At 43.2% G+C, this 18,838-nt stretch overlaps 1 protein-coding gene and 1 long non-coding RNA gene across 2 annotated transcripts; both read right to left on the minus strand.

The window, feature by feature from the left end:
- Window positions 1-245: 245 nt before the first annotated feature.
- On the minus strand, window positions 246-1,965 carry LOC146753236 (immunoglobulin superfamily member 22-like). Its single transcript, XM_085530915.1, has 2 exons — window positions 1,240-1,965; window positions 246-595 (listed from the first exon to the last, which is right to left on the minus strand). The coding sequence occupies exons 1-2, from the start codon at window positions 1,487-1,489 to the stop codon at window positions 450-452; spliced, it is 396 nt and encodes a 131-aa protein (XP_085387041.1). The 5' UTR covers window positions 1,490-1,965; the 3' UTR covers window positions 246-449.
- A 9,185-nt stretch (window positions 1,966-11,150) lies between these two features.
- Window positions 11,151-16,979, minus strand: LOC146753237 (uncharacterized). Its single transcript, XR_014940181.1, has 3 exons — window positions 16,775-16,979; window positions 14,163-14,431; window positions 11,151-12,111 (listed from the first exon to the last, which is right to left on the minus strand). It is a non-coding gene; the product is annotated as an uncharacterized LOC146753237 (long non-coding RNA).
- Between the last annotated feature and the right edge of the window lie 1,859 nt (window positions 16,980-18,838).

Here is an 18,838-nt window from a genome sequence, read left to right on the forward strand (position 1 = left end):
CTAGATGGTGTGAAGGCCATCCCTTCAGCTTATAATTAGAGGATATTTGCTCCCACAGTTCCCTCAACAGAGCATTCCTGATTTAGTGGTAATGGAACAAGCTGGAGTGAGATGCCCATTTCCAACACTACCCCAGTGCTTTGGGTAGTTCTCACATTTGTGTCAAATGGTTCCTCCTTTTACTTATTTTTAAGAGAAATTCTCAGTGCTTCAAGGTTCAAGTAGAAGGTTGCTATTCACTTTAACCATATTATGAGTTAGCTCTCACGACAATCTTATCAGAAGACAGTTGAAGGAATCAGACCCCAGAATCTCTCCCATCTCATTGCCTTTCACAGAGAGGCTTTGGAGGTTAGACCACGGGCAGTAAAAACGACTTCCCCAGCGTCAGTAGGAGTCACACTTTTGATAAGGAGAGCCTATTTCTGACTCACGTTAGAAGCTTTAAATCACCCACCACTTTCCACTCTGCTTCCATTCAGTGTCCAGTTGAACTCATCAATGCTTTCATGGGACGGAATGCATTCAAAAGTACAATCTTCTCCCTCCTGGATTTCAGTGTTTTTCAGCCGTTTGGTAATGCCACTATTCAGCTCTGGAAGGTAAGAGATAGGTTAGTATGAGGTTTATAAGGAGAAAACGCATTTGTGACTGACATGAGTAGCAGCACTGGTGTTTTAACTCAGGATTTGCAGAACATGGCTGCATTCCTTACAGATGTATTCTCTAAGACATTCTCCACTCAGAATTACCAGAAAGCTATTAAAAAAAAGAGACGTGAATCTCTTGTCTTTGCTCTGGAAGAACTACAAGGAGAGCAGCTCAGTCCATGGAGCACAATGAAGATTCAATGAGCTACAGAGGGAAAAACCTAACAGAGAGGACAACTCTAGGATGCTGTGTGAGAAAAAGGGTTTTGCCTATGACAAGAAATCAAATGTTTCTATTAGCTAATTTGTTACCAACCTACCCCTACTGGTGTTCAAACCATTTCTCCATTTTAGGGAAATTTAGAAAGGAAATATTTCCAGGACATTCTTGACGTGTTTGGTGATTTTCATGGCAAAATGAGACACATTTACATCAAAAGCAATGGGAATTTTCCAGACATCACTGCGCTAAATTGCAGTAATACACTTCTATTGTAGAAACTATTAAGGCTCGTGGGGGAATATGTGTAAGACATAGTGACCACACTGAATGTGCTTTCAGCACTCCTTTACTTTCCACAGTACTTACCCTGAATGCCGACCTTTGACTTGGCAACATCAGTGCCAATATCACAGGTATAGAAACCTGCATCTGACTTCTCGAGGTCATGGATAAGGGGACATAGGGTCTTCCCAGACTGTACCAGCTCATACTTGTTGCCAGAAGTGAGCACAACACCGTCCTTCTTCCACACTGGTTTGACCTTCTCTTTAGAGACTTCGCATTCCAATTTAATCACACCCCGCTCCTCAACAAAAACATCATCCAAGGACTTCATGAAGACAGCAGGCTTCTCTGCAATTAAACAGGCAAAACAGAACAACGTGATACAGAAGTTGAGACATTTCCAGTTGCTTTCAGATTTTTAAATAGGGATCAATAAATCTTTACCAGTACTGACGACACCAGTATAGAACCTAAAGCGATTTCATGTCCGTTGACTGAATGCGCTTTAAGGAATTATGAACTAATCAGGAGGAGAATACAGGGAACAGGAGGGACAGCCTGCATTGCCGGTGGGTGGGACTGATATCATATGAAGTAATTGGGATGCAGCTCTTCTAAAGCTGGAGAGCCGGCATTGCCCTCACGTACAGCAGAGCTCATACAGCAGGCCTCAGGATTAAGAGGATAAGCTGCTGAACAATTTTGATTTTCCTGTTTTATTGACTCCTTTTATCTATCTTCTATTTCACACATCAGATGTTTATAATGGGGAAAAAACACCCACCAAATGCAAAAGAAAGGAGAAAAATGAAATCCTTCAAACTCTGGAGTGCATAGAGTAAAAGAGCTTAATTGCTGGGGAGATCAGATAAGAATCACAGTATCCTTAGAATTGGAAGAGACCCTTAAAGGCCATCTAGCCCAGCTACCCTGCAATAAACAGGGACATTCACAGCTAGATCTGGTTACTCACAGCCTGGTCATTAGTCATTCCAGAGGCAAAACACACACTGAATGAGCTCTCCCTGCAGTCATAAATACTTGGAGACAACAGCATTGACACTGCATGTTACTGAAGCAGTAAAAGAAATTGCTCTTGTAACTCTCCTTGTGTTAAGTAAAATGATGATAAAAAGCAATGGAATGCTTTGGCAGGACACCAAAACCATCCTCCTTCGTTGATATCTGCTGCAATGGAACCTTCCACTGGAAGAAAGCCCCTGATGTCTTGTCACCCCAGAGAGGTGAGCTTTAGAAGCAGGACTGCTGCACAATAGAATGAACTGGGGCTCCTTAGCATCTCTTACATCCAGGAGGGGTGTGATCAGACCCACCTATCACCTTCAGGTGCGCTTTCTGACACCTTGTCTGACTTCACTGTCACTGTGCCAGCATCCTCAGGCTTAACCTGCTTCATTGTCAGTTTGCAGCAATTGCCAACGTTCTTGATGTCCTTGTAATTGTTGGTGTAAATGAGGTTGCCATTCAGGAACCATTCCAAGTCCTCGTCATCATGGGACAGCTCGCAGGAGAAGACAGCAGAGCTCTCTTCTTCAATTTCCACATCCTGCAAGTGCTTCGTTACTTCTACATTGCGGGCTGTGGGGAAACAAGGTGAACTGTTACCACTGTTACTATAAATCATACTGGGATGTGGTAGAATGGTTGGACTAGATGATCTTTGTGTAATCTTCTCAGTGAAGATTATACATTTGCAAAGTTAGCAGGAGAGAACGGCAGAAATCAACCTCAAGAAGAGAAATCTGAGGTGAAATAGGACATGGAAGAGGCCACCCCCCCTGCTCTTACCTTCAGCTGTCAGCGTGGCCTCAGTCTCTGCAATTCCTGCCTTGCACTTGTACACACCAGCATCATCGGGCTTCAGCTTCAGAATCTGGAGCTCTGCTGAATGCTTATCCCTCTTGATCTTGTACTTCTCAGAGGGCACGATGGGTGTGTGGCCCTTGAACCATTTCACAACCTTTGGAGAAGGCCTGAAGTCACAGGACAGGATGACAGAATGACATTCCAAAGCTGTCTTGTCCTCCAACTTCCTGGTGATTTGTATATGGTAATCTGCAAAGCAGGGCTGGAAGAGAAGAAAGGATGAGGACAATTGGAAGAAGAGGAAAGTCTCTTGCATGTATTCCATTCCAATTAATGTCAAGTTCACAATGGTTCTTTGAACGACTCTAAAGATAAAACAAACGATTGTCTATAGGGAATGCCATTGACTACATTTCTATAAAGTAATACTGTATAGTATCTACCAAATGCAAGGTCCAGCTCTTGTTCTGTGCTTATTAAATTGCTCCCAAATGTTGAGGCTTTTATTCAAATAAGAGTGAGTTAAAAATATAACAAGTACTTTAGGATGTGAATGGATAATCTTACGCTGGGGACAACAGCGGACAAAAAGCCTGGAAGTTTCTTTCAGATGAAATCAATGAGAAATGGCATCAAACTTATGTGCTACCAAACTTCAACTTGTCTAGTTCTGAAATACAATTAATTTCACCTGATTTGACCTCTTTGCTATAGCCAAGGACAAAACGTCAGCTCTGTAGATCTGAATAGTAAGCACATCAAAACTATTCAAACAGATCTTTTACTGAGATGCAGCTGTCTCATTTAGTGTCCAACGACTTTTAAATGGAAATGGAGCAGACCCTCCAGACACACACACAATATTTCAAAGACCCCAGTGAAGGAAGACTGTACGTTAATTAATTCTTCATCTTCATGATGTAAACCAAGCCAGGATATGTTACCTCTGACGAGCAGATTGGCTGTGGATTTTGATTTGCCAATTGAGAACTGAATGGTGCCTGTCATATCAGTGGTGGTTTTCAGTATGGTCAGCTGGTGGATGGTGCCTTCTTGCTGCATAATCAAGTTTCTGCCAGCCTGTAAGACTTCCCCACGGTTTCACAGAAGGAATGGATATCTCGCATTCAAATTTGGCTTCTTCAGGCTCAGTCACATAGTCATCACACAGCTCCTTTACTAGATTAATGGATTGCTCTTTAAGAAGGATGGAACAAGAGAAAGCAAAGATTTAGAAGGAATGTAAAAAACCCTTACATTATCACCCCACTTACACCAGCATTACTGCACATGAACACTACACCTATCAGCTCAGAATGCCTTGAAACATCATTAAAAAATAATAGAAAGAAAAGAATGTTGTTAAGAAGTCAGACAATAAGACTGACAATCTGAAAAGTGCCCAGATCTTCTGATTCCCAGTCCAACATCTAAATCAAACCATGAACTTCCCATCCCGATATCAAACTCCTCGCATTACGAAATGGAAAAGAGGTTCAATGAAACACGGACATTGATAATTACTTTGGTTAAATACAGCAACTTAGCTCTGAACAACAAGTTTTCACCTAGTAAAGGTCTCTGTAGCTCAAATGTAATGACTCTACTTAGGAGAAATTCATTTTCCAGGAAGTTCTTGCCCTTATAATTGTAACAGTGGCAAAGCTGGGGACTGAACTCTTGAGTAGTGTGCTAACTCAAATGTCTCCCTTTTCTTTATCGCACTTAACATATGATGTTATATATATACCCTAACATTGTATATATTAAAAAAAAAAACCAAAACCCTGTGTTCTTTTCAAACAGCAAGAGGAAATGAAGAAAAAGTCAAGCTATGTTTTTTATCCCTCAACGTTCAAACACAAAGCTGAAGTCTAAACGTAGAAAATCAACCTCCTAAGAAAATAATCTGTTTTACTTAGCAAAAGTAAATTCCAAAAGAGAAGCTGGATATTTTGTGGGCAGAAAGGTAGGTAGGTAGGAGTTTTTATTTCTGTGAAAGATCCTGGTGGTGTTTAACTTCCTTGACATTAAATGAAAGGATGTTAGCTCGTTTATAACATAAGATAATTTAATCAAAATCGTCATCAGAAGCATAATTACCTTTAACTGTAAGATGGGCACAAGATTCACGAGATTCTGCCTTTTCTGCTACAGATTTTATTTCTGCTGCATCCTTGACTTGGACACGTGTGTAAGTCAGCGAGAAGGTCTTTCCTGAAGCAGAGAACCACAGAGTCACTAAGGCTGGAAAAGACCACTAAGGTCATCTAGTCCAACCGCCAGCTCATCCCTACCAAACTGGGCTCTTGAGAGCAACCCCACAACTACACTTGGCTTCCTTGAGCAAAGAGCTCTGAGGCACATGGCCAGGCTGAGCATCATCCATCTGGTTTCACAGCATCACTGCCTGTTCTCTCATGTCAATGAAACCACCCATTCCCCCACGTCCACATCCCCACCAAAGTGTAATCTAAACATGGCTTCTACAAGGACTGACCAAATGTGGCCGTCGTCACCTTCAAAGTACCTGATACAGAAGGATCACACTCACTGTCAGACAAAACCTCTTTGGAGAGGTGAACTGACTGCCCTGTTCACCCCCACTTTGGAAATAACTGCACTCATTTCCTACCTGCTCCCAGCAGTGTGGGATGGTGGGATAGCATCACACTTCCCACACTAAGCATCCCACCATGTCACTTGTTCCACCATAACCTCAGTCCCAAAACAAAAGGGGAACTCCCTTCTGAACCTTCTTCACTTCATTTCAGATGTCTTATATGCTTGATCTCCAACCCACCCCCCACTCAGGAGAAAGATCCCCCTCTTACACCCTACCATCTTGCCGCATTCTAATGTTGTCATCAGCCTTCAGCTTGTTGTCATCTTTGTACCACTGGCTCTGAACCTCATCGTGTGAAATCTCAGACAAAAGATGCACTCCCATATTCATTCACTTCCACATCTTCCAGTGCTTTAACAATCTTGATATCTCCAGCTGTGAAGCACTAGAGATATATTTGTCAGGATATTTCCAGAACTGAGTGCAGCATCTTTTCCTTACACATATTTGCATAGAAAATGAGTAGGATTATGTTTTATTCTAAACCATCATCCATTCCTGAGTCATTTCCCTTTTCAACACAGTCAATGCATTATTGCCCTTGAACTTAAAGATAGACTTACTAGCTACAATGGAGCTCCCTGCAAACAGTTTTCATGGAAACCAGAATCTCATTTATTCTAAAACCTTTCAAGCAAAATTAAGGGTAGAAAAACAATAGAACTGACTGAATCTTTAAGGTCATTTAGTTCCAATCCCCCTGCTATAGGCAGGGACACCTCCCTCCACACCAACTCTTCTCCTCAGGGTCAAGGCTTCTCTCAAATCATTCTCCTCTAAGCCTGTGCCTGTGCTTGGGATTGCCCTGACCCAGGTGCAGGGCCTTGTACTTGGCCACACTCAAGTTCATGAGGCTGCCAAGGGCCCACCTCTCCAGCCTGTCCAGGTCCCTCTGGGTAGCATCCCTTCCCTCTAGCACATCAACAGCACCGCTCAGCTTGGTGTCATCTGCAAACTTGCTGAGGGTTCATTTGATTCCACTCTCCATGTTGCCTACAAAAATGTTAAATAACACTGGTCCCAACACCACCCTCCACCTGGACACTGAGCTATTGACTGCTGCTCTCTGAGTGTGACCATCCAGACAGTTCCCTATCCTGCAACTGGTCCATCCATCAAAACCATTTTTCTCCAGTTTGGTGACCAGGATGTCATGCAGGACAGGATCAAATGCTCTGCACAGGTCCATGTAGATGATGTCAGTTGCTCTCCCATTATCCACTGATGCTGTTACTCCATCATGAAAGGCCACCAAGTTTGTCAGGCATGGCTTGAATTTTAGGAAGCCATACTGGTTACCACCAATTACCTCATCTTTATTTTCCAAACTATGCCAAGGAGAACTAGACAGAACTCTACAATGTCGTGTCACTACAAACCTGTCTGAATCATTGGCTTCTCTGCATGCTCATCACTAGTCTCTCCTTAGCTTGTGTGCCCACAGTGTATGGGGAATGTCAGCCACAAATCTTACCTAGGGGACATCTTTGCTTCAAAATCCCTTGAACATCACACAATCCCTTTTAACTCTCCAGGTCTGCACTTCTTTATGTCAGAATCAGACCATATTTCTGTGCTGCTATTTCCCTTTCCTTCTGAAGGGCCTGGATACAACTTGGATTAACCTCAGGAGCAGAGTTCCTGCATAAAACAGCCAGTACTGAAACAGCAACCCAACCTGGTTGCAGACTGAGAGAGAAAATGAGAGTTCACCGCCTGTGAATAATGATACTTCTCTTATTTCCCTGGGAAGTAATGTACACTTTTTTACTTTGACGGAGCTCCTTCCCATCCTAGAAGGGAAAATATCAAGTCAAATCTACATTAGTCCTTCCATCTCTGCACTGGGCAAAGGCAGCCTTCAGATCTATGCCTAATTCACCCAATTCCGTAGAATTAATGGAACTGTACTTACTGGAACATATGCTGAAGCTTAAGCACAGTGCAGTGTTTTCAACATGTAGGAATGGCTATAGAACATGCATAAATTCTGGCTGACCTATGACAGCTTAAAGCACTGCAGAGGACTGTTAACAAACCTGTTTGGACATCACCTTGAATAAATGACGTTATCCCCAAGTAAGGGAAGGAACAGCTGAGCACCGGGGAGGTACACAAAGGGCCAGAGCAAATTCTCACACTGTCAGGTGCAAAGAAAACTGAGATTTCACCCTAAAACCCAGTTCACAACAAGGCTACAAAATCCTGGCTGAGAATTTCTGAATGCTCACCAGTTGTTTCCAGCTCGAAGGTCATCTTCTGGCCAGCAGCCTCGCAGATGTATTCTCCAGCATCTTTCTTCTCCAGCTGCTCCACAACCAGACGCCGTGTTTTGCCCACAGATTCCATTCTGAACTTTCTGGAGGAGGCAAGCAGTCTTCCATCCTTGTACCATTTTACTTCGGTTGTATCCTGTGCTACTTCACAGCTGAGGGAGGCACTTGCTGCCAGGGCAGCACTCACCTCTTTCTGCACCTGCTCCTGGTTTATAAACACAGGTTTTGGCTCTGAGGGAAAAAAAGAAAAACAGAAGGACTGAAATGAGACCATCTTGCAGGTTTGTATGTACAGGTTGGAACAGGTTTAGGTTACCACTTGTGCCCAAACTAATAGCCTTCACTAGAGAATATCAGCTCTTCTGTTGAAACTAAGTGTCAAATCTAGGCAAGAAAGAACCTAGGAACTAAAGGAACCAAGAGGGTCCTTGAACACCAGTCCCATGGTTGCATGTCACTATGCAAACATATTGAACCCAAAAGAACATCTGTCCTGCAGGCAACCAAAACCTGAGTTCCTTTTACTTAAGACCCACTGTGAAACATCAAAACACATAAACATGTGATAGTCAAACCACTGGCTGCCTTTTCATGACCCAGAACAGTACTCCTGGCTTCCTGAACAGACTCCTCATGGCCTCTACCATTGCCACAACTGTGACTGTCAAAGGCACAAAGGAAATATGCTCACCAACGCAGTCCTTTGTTCTTTGTGTGTGATTTGCAGATATCTATTTTACTTTGAGCTCTGGGAATAGTCAGCTCTACCAGGTCTCTTACTGTGAGTAGCAGACTCACCTATCCAGATGCAGCCTCCAACATAAAGGCATAGTAAAAAGGCAGTGTACTACTAGGAGAAGTTCCTGCTTCTCCTGCCATGAAAGGCTGCACGTACAACATGCACTCCAGCCTCACTGCACATACTGCTCTTAGTCAAATGTTTCGGTGAACAAGAATTACAGTTTGGGATCTCAGGCACAGGAGAGATTAGAATAATTACTTGAACACTGCTTCCATTGTACATATATTACTAATTATTGTTCTACAGACAGACTGAAACAGGTCTTTGTGTCATACTAAAACCAAATACTTGCTACAAACCCAGGCAATCAAGTATAGGGAAAAAACCTCAGCAAAGACTACTGCAACTGGATCACTGTATAATAGAAACTAGATTTTACTTTACTGTTCTCTGCTGTATTTCATACAACACCTGTCTTACCTGTGACATGAATCTTGAAGGTGAGTTTCTGGCCAGCAGCCTCGCAGCTGTACTCCCCTGCATCTTTCTTCTCCACCTGGCTCACCACCAGCCGATGCTGTTTGCCCTCTGTCTCCACCTTGAAGTTCTTGCTCGAGGTGATCAGTTTCCCTTCCTTGTACCACTTCACCTCCGTCTTCTCCTGGGCCACCTCGCAGCACAGTGTGGCATTTTCTGTTGGTGCAGCCTTCATCTCCTTCTGCACCTTCTCCTTGTTGATAAAAACATCTTCTGCTTCTGGAATTGAAGGCAAATGGGCACATTTAAGACATGAATCTTTTCTACACAGCCTTCCCCAAATGCCCAAATTAGTCTTTGGACTGTACCGTTGAGGACAGCTTTCCCACTCACATTTCCTGACAGTGCTATGAACTGAATGCCAACATCTGAACTATATCAATTGCCAGTGAAGAACTTCCTCCCTGCCAGACCAAAACAGCTTAGATAGCCCTAAACTTGTTTTCATTTCCACCAGTATCATGTTCCAAAATCTTCAAAAATTAAAAAACACCCCTTTCCCCACTGTCCAGCAGCACACCAGCATACGCAGTCATTGAAAAGTCTGTTTCATACACGGGGACAGGCATTACATTCTCTAAACAAGCTGACAGCTGTAAGTTGCTTTGCCAGCAAAAGCCAGGTGAGGGTCAAGGTTAAATTCTGTTTGTGATTAAGTCATAGTGAGGAAATGTATTTTTCTCACCTACTTATTTCTGAAAACAGTTCTAATATCTCCTGAGTTTTCAGAGGCAGTAATAAAATGGTTTCCCATATGGAATCATAGAATGGTTTGGGTATAGAAGGAAGCTTTAAAGATCATCCAGTCCAACCTCTTGCCGTGGTCAGGGACATCATTCACTAAATGAGGCTGCCCAGGGTCCCCATCCAGCCTGGCCTTGGACACTCCCAATGATGAGTCACCCACAACCTTCAATGGACAATCTGTAACAGTGTATCACCACCCTCATCATAAAGAACTTTTCTCATGTCCAAACTGAGTCTACCCTCTTCACTTTTGAAACCATTGCCCTTTGTTATGTTGCTACAGACCCTGGTAAAAAGCCTTTTTCCACTTTCTTATCAGACTCTCCTAATAAATAGAACGCCTGTCTTCCTCCATTTCTGGAAAGAAAAGCACCAGCTTGAAGCCTTTCTGTTTTTAAGCATTTCTTTTGTACCTGCTATAGAGAAGAAAACAAAAGAAAATACAGGAAAACCTTTTTAGTTGCAGGTTTATTTAATTTAATAGAAACCACCAATGCCGCCTTCTAGCATTGTGACCAAATGCTGTCTCTGAGACTATTTAGGAAGAAGCATTTGCAGGGGTGTGCTTGTGCCCTGAAGATATCTTTAATATTCTTTAATTTCCCCTGTAATTACTGACTTCTCATTTTGCTATCATTGCATCTACTTGAGATCCCCAGGGAAATTCCCCAGTTATTTCCAGCCCATCTTAAGCTGAGGCTACCCAAGTCCTCTGCAGTAATAGCTTCAGAAGGCAAACAAAACAGTGCATGAATTAAACAGAATTTAAGCACGGTCTACATCATTGAATGCTGGGGCTGAATGTGTCAAACCACTTAACTTTCCCCTCATTCTTTGTTGGGGGGTTCAATACAGTCCAAACAATTTCTCTCACCTGTGACATGAATCTTGGTGAGTCTTCTCCTGGGCCACCTCGCAGCTCAGCGTGGCATTTTGAGTCAGTACAGCCTTCACCTCCTTTTGTACCTTGTCCTTGTTTGTAAACACGTCTTCTTTCTCTGCAGGGACATCACAACAGTCACACCGTTTTGCTGTAGTCTGCTGCAGAGCTTACTCCAGTTCCCCATTTTCACTATACTTGCCCTTCACAGGGAGCATCGTGATGCCTCATTAAGACAGGAAAATACTTTCCCCTCTATTTTGCCTTGGGAAATGATAGGCATATCATTTCATATCATATCATATCATATCATATCATATCATATCATATCATATCATATCATATCATATATCATATCATATCAAATCATATCACAAAGCTAAATATTTCGCAGTCTGATAGCAGATTTGGACATGAGATTTAGAACACCTGCATGCACTGCTGAACCTTCTCCCTTATCTTTTTTTCTTCTCATGTCTCTCTACATTTCCAGTAAATCAGAAGGGAACGGCCCTCTAGAACAGGTTGCCCAAGGAGACTGTGGATGCTCCATCCCTGCAGGCATTCAAGGCCAGGCTGGATGTGGTTCTGGGCAGCCTGGGCTGCTGCTTGGCAACCCTGCACATAGGAGGGGTTTGGAACTGGATGAGCACTGTGGGCCTTTGCAACCCAGGCCATTTATGAGTCTGATTAGTGGCATTTTCCACCTAATTGTGTCATTCAAATTTTGTAACCAGATCTCTTCAACCACCTCCCCTTTTCTCACTCCTTGCATGCCTGGTGTGCTCTTGCACTGTAACCCTGCAGACACCAGCTGACTACAAGAGCTGCACAAGTTACCCTCCTTGCCTATTGTTTGTTGCAGTAATTCATTCCTGGATGTAAAAGCACATGTAGAAAAGTGTTGCTATGACACTAGATGACAAAGAAAGTCCTATAGCCAAAGTATTTTGCACCAGAGAGGCTGTCAGTTGATCCTCCAAATGCAAGACACACCAAATGAAGAGTTCCTTTATCTCTGGGATTCCAAGCATTTTCTCTCCTCTGACTTTCACTTGGAATGTTGCTTTGTCATCTTTTGTTTCACAGCTGTAGCTCCCTTGGTCTTTCAGGGTCACAATTTTGACCATGAGATTGTGGTGCGTCCCCTGGGAGATGATGGTTGTCCTCTGGTCCTGCTTCACCTCTGTTTGATCTTTCTTCCATACGACAGCTCCGCTTGCAGCTGACACCTCACACACCAGCTCCAGGTCTTCAGAAGGACTGACTGATATTTCTGGAGTCGTTTTGGACTTGCTGACAGAATTAATGGCTTCATCTGAAGAAAAAAAGAGAAAGTGGTTTACATCCTGACTCAGGCTTATTCAGCACAGCATTAAGATACAGTTAGAACTGATTGTAATGTCTATGCTCATTACATCTGGGGGATCGAGTTTCACCTCTGGAGGTACTCACATACAAACGTGTGCTTGATTCTCCTGTGTAAGGAAAGAGTAAGTTCTATGCAGACAGTTCTTATTTCTTTTAATCAATTCTGTATTCTGCACATGTTCTTCTGAAGCTATAATGAAGGCAGATAAGTAACCTGTTTGCAATACATGAACAAACCAATTCAACACCTTGTCTCTAAGCTAACAAGCAGCGTTTGATGAGCACATCAGTATTTCATGCCCTTCATTCCATCCAGACAGAACCTGCCTGAGGAGCAAGCTGATGGCTGTCAGCTACAGGCAGACCTAGCTTAGTACTGCATTTCTTAGAGCAACAACTGTCGCTTTCAGTCACTGAATATACCAAGGCCAATTACTATGCCACACACATTTATGGCATCAATGAACAAATAATGCGTTAAAAATTGTAATAGACAGGAGACATCTATTCTTTTAAAACTAGGTGACCAAAGAACAACAGTCCTTCTAGAGTCAAGCTGTTAAGAACTAATAGCACCAACCAATATCACGTAGATTGATTACTTCCCTGCCCTAAGACCATCTTGTGACCATTTGGTGCTCCTAATTAAGCCCTCTTGATGACTTTTTTGTCTGAGCCATGTGACATTTTGTGATAGGAGTTACTGCTAGTGTTCCCTTCACCCTACACCAAAGTAGGAGGTATCCATTCTCAGGGAATCATGCAGGCTTCCTCTGGATTTGATGCTCAGAGACAGCCCCAGAACTTTTTAAATCTTAGCTTAGCTCTCATCCGATAAAGTTCATCAAACAGTGCAACTTGTCCTTTTGGGATGCCTTTGTTCTGCATCAACCAGTTCCAATGGAGTCTTCTTGGCTTGTTTTAGATCAGTTTGTCAACAGATAAAGCCAGGGTCTTTGAATTACAAAGTGAAATTGCAGAATGCATGATTCTCAACCAAACAGAATGGGAGGTGGGATGCAGGGTGAATACCTGAGCCAACACCACCTGCAAGCAATCCTTCAATATCTTAGGATTCTCTAGCCACCCCAAATCCAATGTTGTGCTTGATCTATCATCTCTGCTGAGTTTTTAGCTAGCTGATGGTGAGCATCATGGTGGTGATGGGTGAGCAGTCGGACTAGAGGGTCTTAATCAACCTTAAGGATCCTGTGATCAGAGGAATGTGAATGTGCTGTTAGATGTCACAAGCGCTGTACTGCAGCATGAGCATACACAGCGAAAGGCTTTCAGTAGAGCTTCAGTTCATAAATGAGGACTGGGTTATGGAAAATAGGCTCAAGATAGAAACCAGAAAACAGATCTTAACGCCAGGTTCTGTGAATGCAGCCAGCTGAATTTCACAGATATTGAATATCAATGACAATTTCTTGTGTTATTTTACCCTCCAGCTCCACCCTGAACAGGAACAGGTCAGTGACAAGCATTACTCCTCCAGGCTTGACCTGACAGTGCTTTACTTGTACTATGAGCTAATGGCTGTGCTTACAGCACCTCAGGGAGACACCTCAGAGATCACAACATCCTTCGGGTACAGCAGGAGACACTCAACTCTCCAAATGTGGAGTTTAATTTGTCAAAAGAGGAGACAGGATTCCCATGCTAAGAACTTAGGACCATTTCAGTCAGAGGTTTAAAGATGATGTAAGTGCTGAGGCAATTTATGAACTAGAAGAATGAAGCCCAGATGTCAGGGCTCAAGTCGTGACTCCAGCCCCAGCTGGAGATAAGGCTGTCTTGAATTCATCACAACACAGTTACATTATTTGCTCATACTGTGGATTTGCATAGGGACAACAGTAAGGTCAGAATTGCTTCAATAGAGATATGCAATCTTTGTCCTAAATACTGGAAACCCACAGCGTTGGACAAATAAAATGAATTAAGTCTGAAGTGCTTTACATGGATTGTGATCCCATGTTTGCCTCACAAACTTACCTGAGACTTTCCAATCAAAAATCAGAGTGTCATCTCCAATTTTGCAGATGTTCCCTCGTCTTCTTTCGTTACAGCTGAAGCCACAAGCTTATGCAGTTTCCCTTTATCTTCCATTGTGAATTTCTTACTGGTCGTGATTTCTTTGCCATTTTTGTACCACTTCACCATGACATTGGCTTCAGAGGTCTCAGAAACAAATTCAGCGTGTTTTCCAGCAACTGCCCTGATAACTCCTCCAGTTGTCTCTTTGTTTATGAAGTCTGCCAGTGCTGAAACAAAATATGGACACACAAAATATGTATGATGGTAAAGAACTACAGGGACATTGGTGACCATGAGGCATTCATTTATCATAAGACCAAAGATACACGTTTATTCCTAGTTCTAATTGCTAGACTCTAATTCAGAAGCTGGCAAATTGGCAGCTTTTATAAACCACGTACCAGATTACCTTATATCCACAAGTTGAAGGACATACACTGTACAGGGGACAGAGCCAAAGGAAGAAGCCCAAGGCTTCAAGAAAATGTCTGAAATAGGGAAACTGAGGAAAGAACTGGAACAAGCAAACTAGAAGGAAATCAATGGAGGGTGTTCTATTACTGCATTGTAACCCCCTGGCAAACAAATCGAGCCTAAAAGATGGAGATATCACTTAGGACTGAAAAGAAAAACAGAATTCCTTTATGGAAATTAATTGGAGCGCAAAAGTTAGATGATGAAACTGGCCCCTATTAACACACAGTGGAATAATTGACTGCAAAGATTCAAAATCTCACCACTTTCTTAGCCAAAGGTTTAAGCCTAAGGCCACGGTCCTATTTTACTCCAGGTAATGGAGTTTGTTTTCCAACTTCTTGTTAACATATCATTTCAAAACAGCGCACACAACTGAGTTGGGTCTGTTGAGACAGCGCAGTCAGAGCTGCTAAAATCAAAGTCTGGATTATGCATGCATTTGTTCTGCAGTTCCAAGAACACGCATGGATAATACAAATTCAACAACGTTCTACAGAACGCCTGTCTTTTAGGAGCTCGAGAGCCAGCTGATGGACACTGGGATGCCTGAGATCCTGTAAATACATTTAACTCCGTCCTATCATACAGTCAAATTTCATTCATTTTTTCAGCAACTGTCTCTTATCATTGTAGTCCCCTCACCACTGCTGGATGTGAGCCCAGCCACACAAAAGCAGCTGCTGGTTTTCACTGCAGATACTGCAGGAAGGAGGAACAGCCTCCGGACTGGACCAGCTGAGCGTGGCCCTACCAGGATTTGCTCCAAAGGTCTTATTACCAGTAGTGCTTCCTGCTGAAATACATGGGGGTCCTCCTTTGATTCCAACCCCAACCCACCTCACCATGCCCCCTGATAACATCCATCAGGGCCACATCTCCACAGTTCCTGAACACCTCCAGGGATCCCACCACCTCCCTGGGCAGCCTGTGCGAGTTCCCCACCTCCCTTTATGGGATAACACCATCTCCTCTTCCCAACCTCCCTGAAAAGGATGGATGTTGCTGAGATCTCTGTTTTTCCACCAGCATGGATCACAGGTTGAAAGGTCTGGAAGGAAGAGCAGGAAAAGAGTTTCATCCACGTGCCTTCTCCTTCCTTAGTAAAACCAGTGTGAAACTGCAGCCACGTCAGGCTGAAGGAGACGTCTCAGATGTCCTGCCTGGATGCAGGAGCTCACGTGTCAGAGGATGTCTGGCACGTCAAGTCTCATGGCAGTGCAGTGCGTGACAAACTGCAACAACACTTTCCTGTGGGCTCCTTTGGGCACGAGGCCCAGCGGGTGACACACCTCTGGCTGCAGCTCTTCAAAGCCTCCCAGCAGCCACGTGATGCCCATGGGAGAGACACAGATGACCCGCACAGCAGATGATTTACCAGCTAGCTCTGATTTACAACAAGAGAAGATACAAGTGGCGATGCTGAATGGTGAAATACTGTGAGTGTGTGGCATAGGTATAAGATTTGTGAGCCTGAGGATATTCAAAGTCAGGATGGACAGGGCTCAGAGCACCTGATGGAGCTGCGGTGCCCCTGTTCATTGCAAGGGAGTCCAACTAGCTGACCCTTAAGGGTCTCTTCCCTATCTATGAGATGCACAAAAGCTGATTCTGCAGTAACCAAGCTACCAACAGCAGCTGTTTGTCTTACAGCCTGCCAACACAGATTTTAAAATAACAGCATTGATTACTCATTTGATAGTCACATTACAGTGCAAAGCACATGGAAACGTCCATCAGCTAATTCATTTAATTCTTTGGGCAGACCTGCCAGTATGAAATATTATGCTAACATGACAGAGAGAAGAAAAGCAAAATTAAGACTAGCTGACAAGCCGTGGCAGGAAGTTCTGCTCTCCATCAATTTAGTCCCAGTATTCAATTCTGTTTGGAGATGTCTCCATGACTCTCTGGAGTTTGTTCTTTGAGAAGAAGCAATTAAGTAAGCTCTCCAATGCCAAAGTGCATACACTACTCTAGGCCTTTCTTGTTTCTCCATGGATCAACAAGGGTGACAAGCCAGCAGAAGATGATGAAGAGCCTCATCATGCAAACTCATGCATTTTATCCCCCTCACAGATGCACTGACAACTTACAGCATCATCCATTGAGACGTTGTGAATTTTCAGGGTGTGTTTCTTCCCCACAATGTGCAGTTCCTATTTTTCACTGGCCTTGAGCTCCTTCCCATCCTTCATTCACTCCACAGTAGCGCCTGTGTCTGAAAGCTCAGCCTCAGTTTGGCTTCCTCACGCAGCCGAGCGGAGATCTTTTCTACATCTTTGCTCTTATTGGTAAATCTCACTGCAGCACCTGTCAGGAGCAAAGGCCTCGTTAGTTCAATTGATATCAGGCTAACGTGGTCAATGTTTGCTGCAACATCTCTGAAAAAGTATCACCTTCTGTTCCTGCACTCATCATTGTGTCACTGCTGAGCAATTCAAGATATTTCATTTGGTCTTCTTGCCGGATTTACTAAGTAAAAATCAACCAAACATCTCCTTCTACTGATTAAGAATGCTCTAAACATGCTTCTGCAGAGGTTTCCACCCAATGACAAACAGGTCCTCCCATCATGAATGTTTATTTGTTCTATTTTGTCATGCAAAGCTGATTGATAGAGATATTATTGGAATGATTGCTCCCCTACTTCTAAATTATTCCAGTGCAATCAGAAAGGCTGTCTGAACCTGGAGCTGAAAGTACTGCTCTATGGTGATGCAGTGGTAAACCTGCTGACTGAATGCACTGGCCAATAGCTGTGAACTGCAGACATTCATCAGCTGGCATGAAGCAATCTGGTTCAGATACCAAGCAGCTGGGTAGACTGGCTTACACTACACTCAGTGCTATCATGTTTAGGTCATTACCGGGACTCACGTCAGTCCATGGGATGCAATTTCAGGTATTTGGTACAGTCAGTGAATGCCTGCAGCCCCAGTTCTAATCATCAGATCACAGCAACTATGCCTTGACTGTAAGAGGAAAGGAGAAGGATCAAAGCAAATACCTCTCACTCTCATCTTGGTGCTGACATCAACATTTTCGGCAACAAATTTCACTTCTGCTCCACCATCATTCTTGGTGATGTTCTTTATGATTAGGCTGTGAGTAGTTTGGATTCTCTTGATGATGCAGGGTCGCCAACCACCAGACCAGGCTGCCCAGAGCCACAATCCAGCCTTTCCTCATAGGAGAGCTGCTCCAACCCTCTGATCATCACAGTGGCCCCTCCTCTGGACCCACCCCAACAGCACCACAACCTTATTGTCCACAGAAAGCATATAACCCTCATTCAATTGCCCTTCCACTCAGCTTAGAGCACTACTAAAACCAGCATCTTCACCTTAGCTCATCACACTGCTGCAGTTCCTTTTACAAGGATTTCACTGGCAAAAATTAAATCAAAGCCATCACAAGGGATTTAGCACAGTTACGTGTTACTGGCTACGAGAGCTGTCAGCACAGTCACCTGTCAGGCTTTGCTGCTGTTCTCTTTATGTAGAGGCACAGCAAGGTTCAGACACCTCACAGTGCAATTCTCACTTGGACTGTAAAGAAAAAGGAGGCTTGAAAAGCAGCGTGTGGAAAACAAAGAAACAAGAATTAGAACAACAGTGGGGCCATGGCACTTGTAGGAATTGTTCTGCCTTTAACAGCAGAGTTTTTCAAGAAGTATGAGGGCATTGCAAACCAGACCAGTTTGGACAGATTAACAACTGCAAGTAGTGGGTTCCAAAATTCCAGACATGAAATCAAAGATAGAAAAACTCTTCACATTTTCATCTCCCAATTTTTCGTACATTGTGCATTACAGTGCAAACAAGTCTTCACATACAACTTGGAAGCTAAAGACAAGTCTGACAAAACAGACTGCACAGAAATGATGGATAATTAACAGAGCAAATTGCTCTTTCAAAAACAGAGTTTATGTCTTCTGGTCATAACACTTCAGAAGCCTCAGAGGCTTCTTCTCCTTTGTATATTTTCATTAATCTTAGATTTTGTTTTCATTCAATGTGACCTCACTAAACAAATATTGTCTAAGACCATGAGTATCACATAAATGTGTAGATCTCAAGCTGCTCACTTATCTAGTACCCTTGGCATGATGCTTTATTTTCCTCAGCTGATCATCTAGATTGTGCCTGTTGATTGTG

This window comes from Coturnix japonica, unplaced genomic scaffold (assembly GCF_054131305.1).
Source record: "Coturnix japonica strain WE unplaced genomic scaffold, WE-NBRP24 Scf039, whole genome shotgun sequence".
In the NCBI taxonomy this organism is placed as follows: Eukaryota; Metazoa; Chordata; class Aves; order Galliformes; family Phasianidae; genus Coturnix; species Coturnix japonica.

Excerpts from the sequence above, each read along its gene's own strand:
- LOC146753236 (XM_085530915.1), bottom strand. The coding sequence starts at position 1,489 with ATGAAGTCCTTGGATGATGTTTTTGTTGAGGAGCGGGGTGTGATTAAA. Across the intron at positions 596-1,239 it reads GTCAAAGGTCGGCATTCAGG|AGCTGAATAGTGGCATTACC; the intron begins GTAAGTACTGTG and ends CTTACCTTCCAG.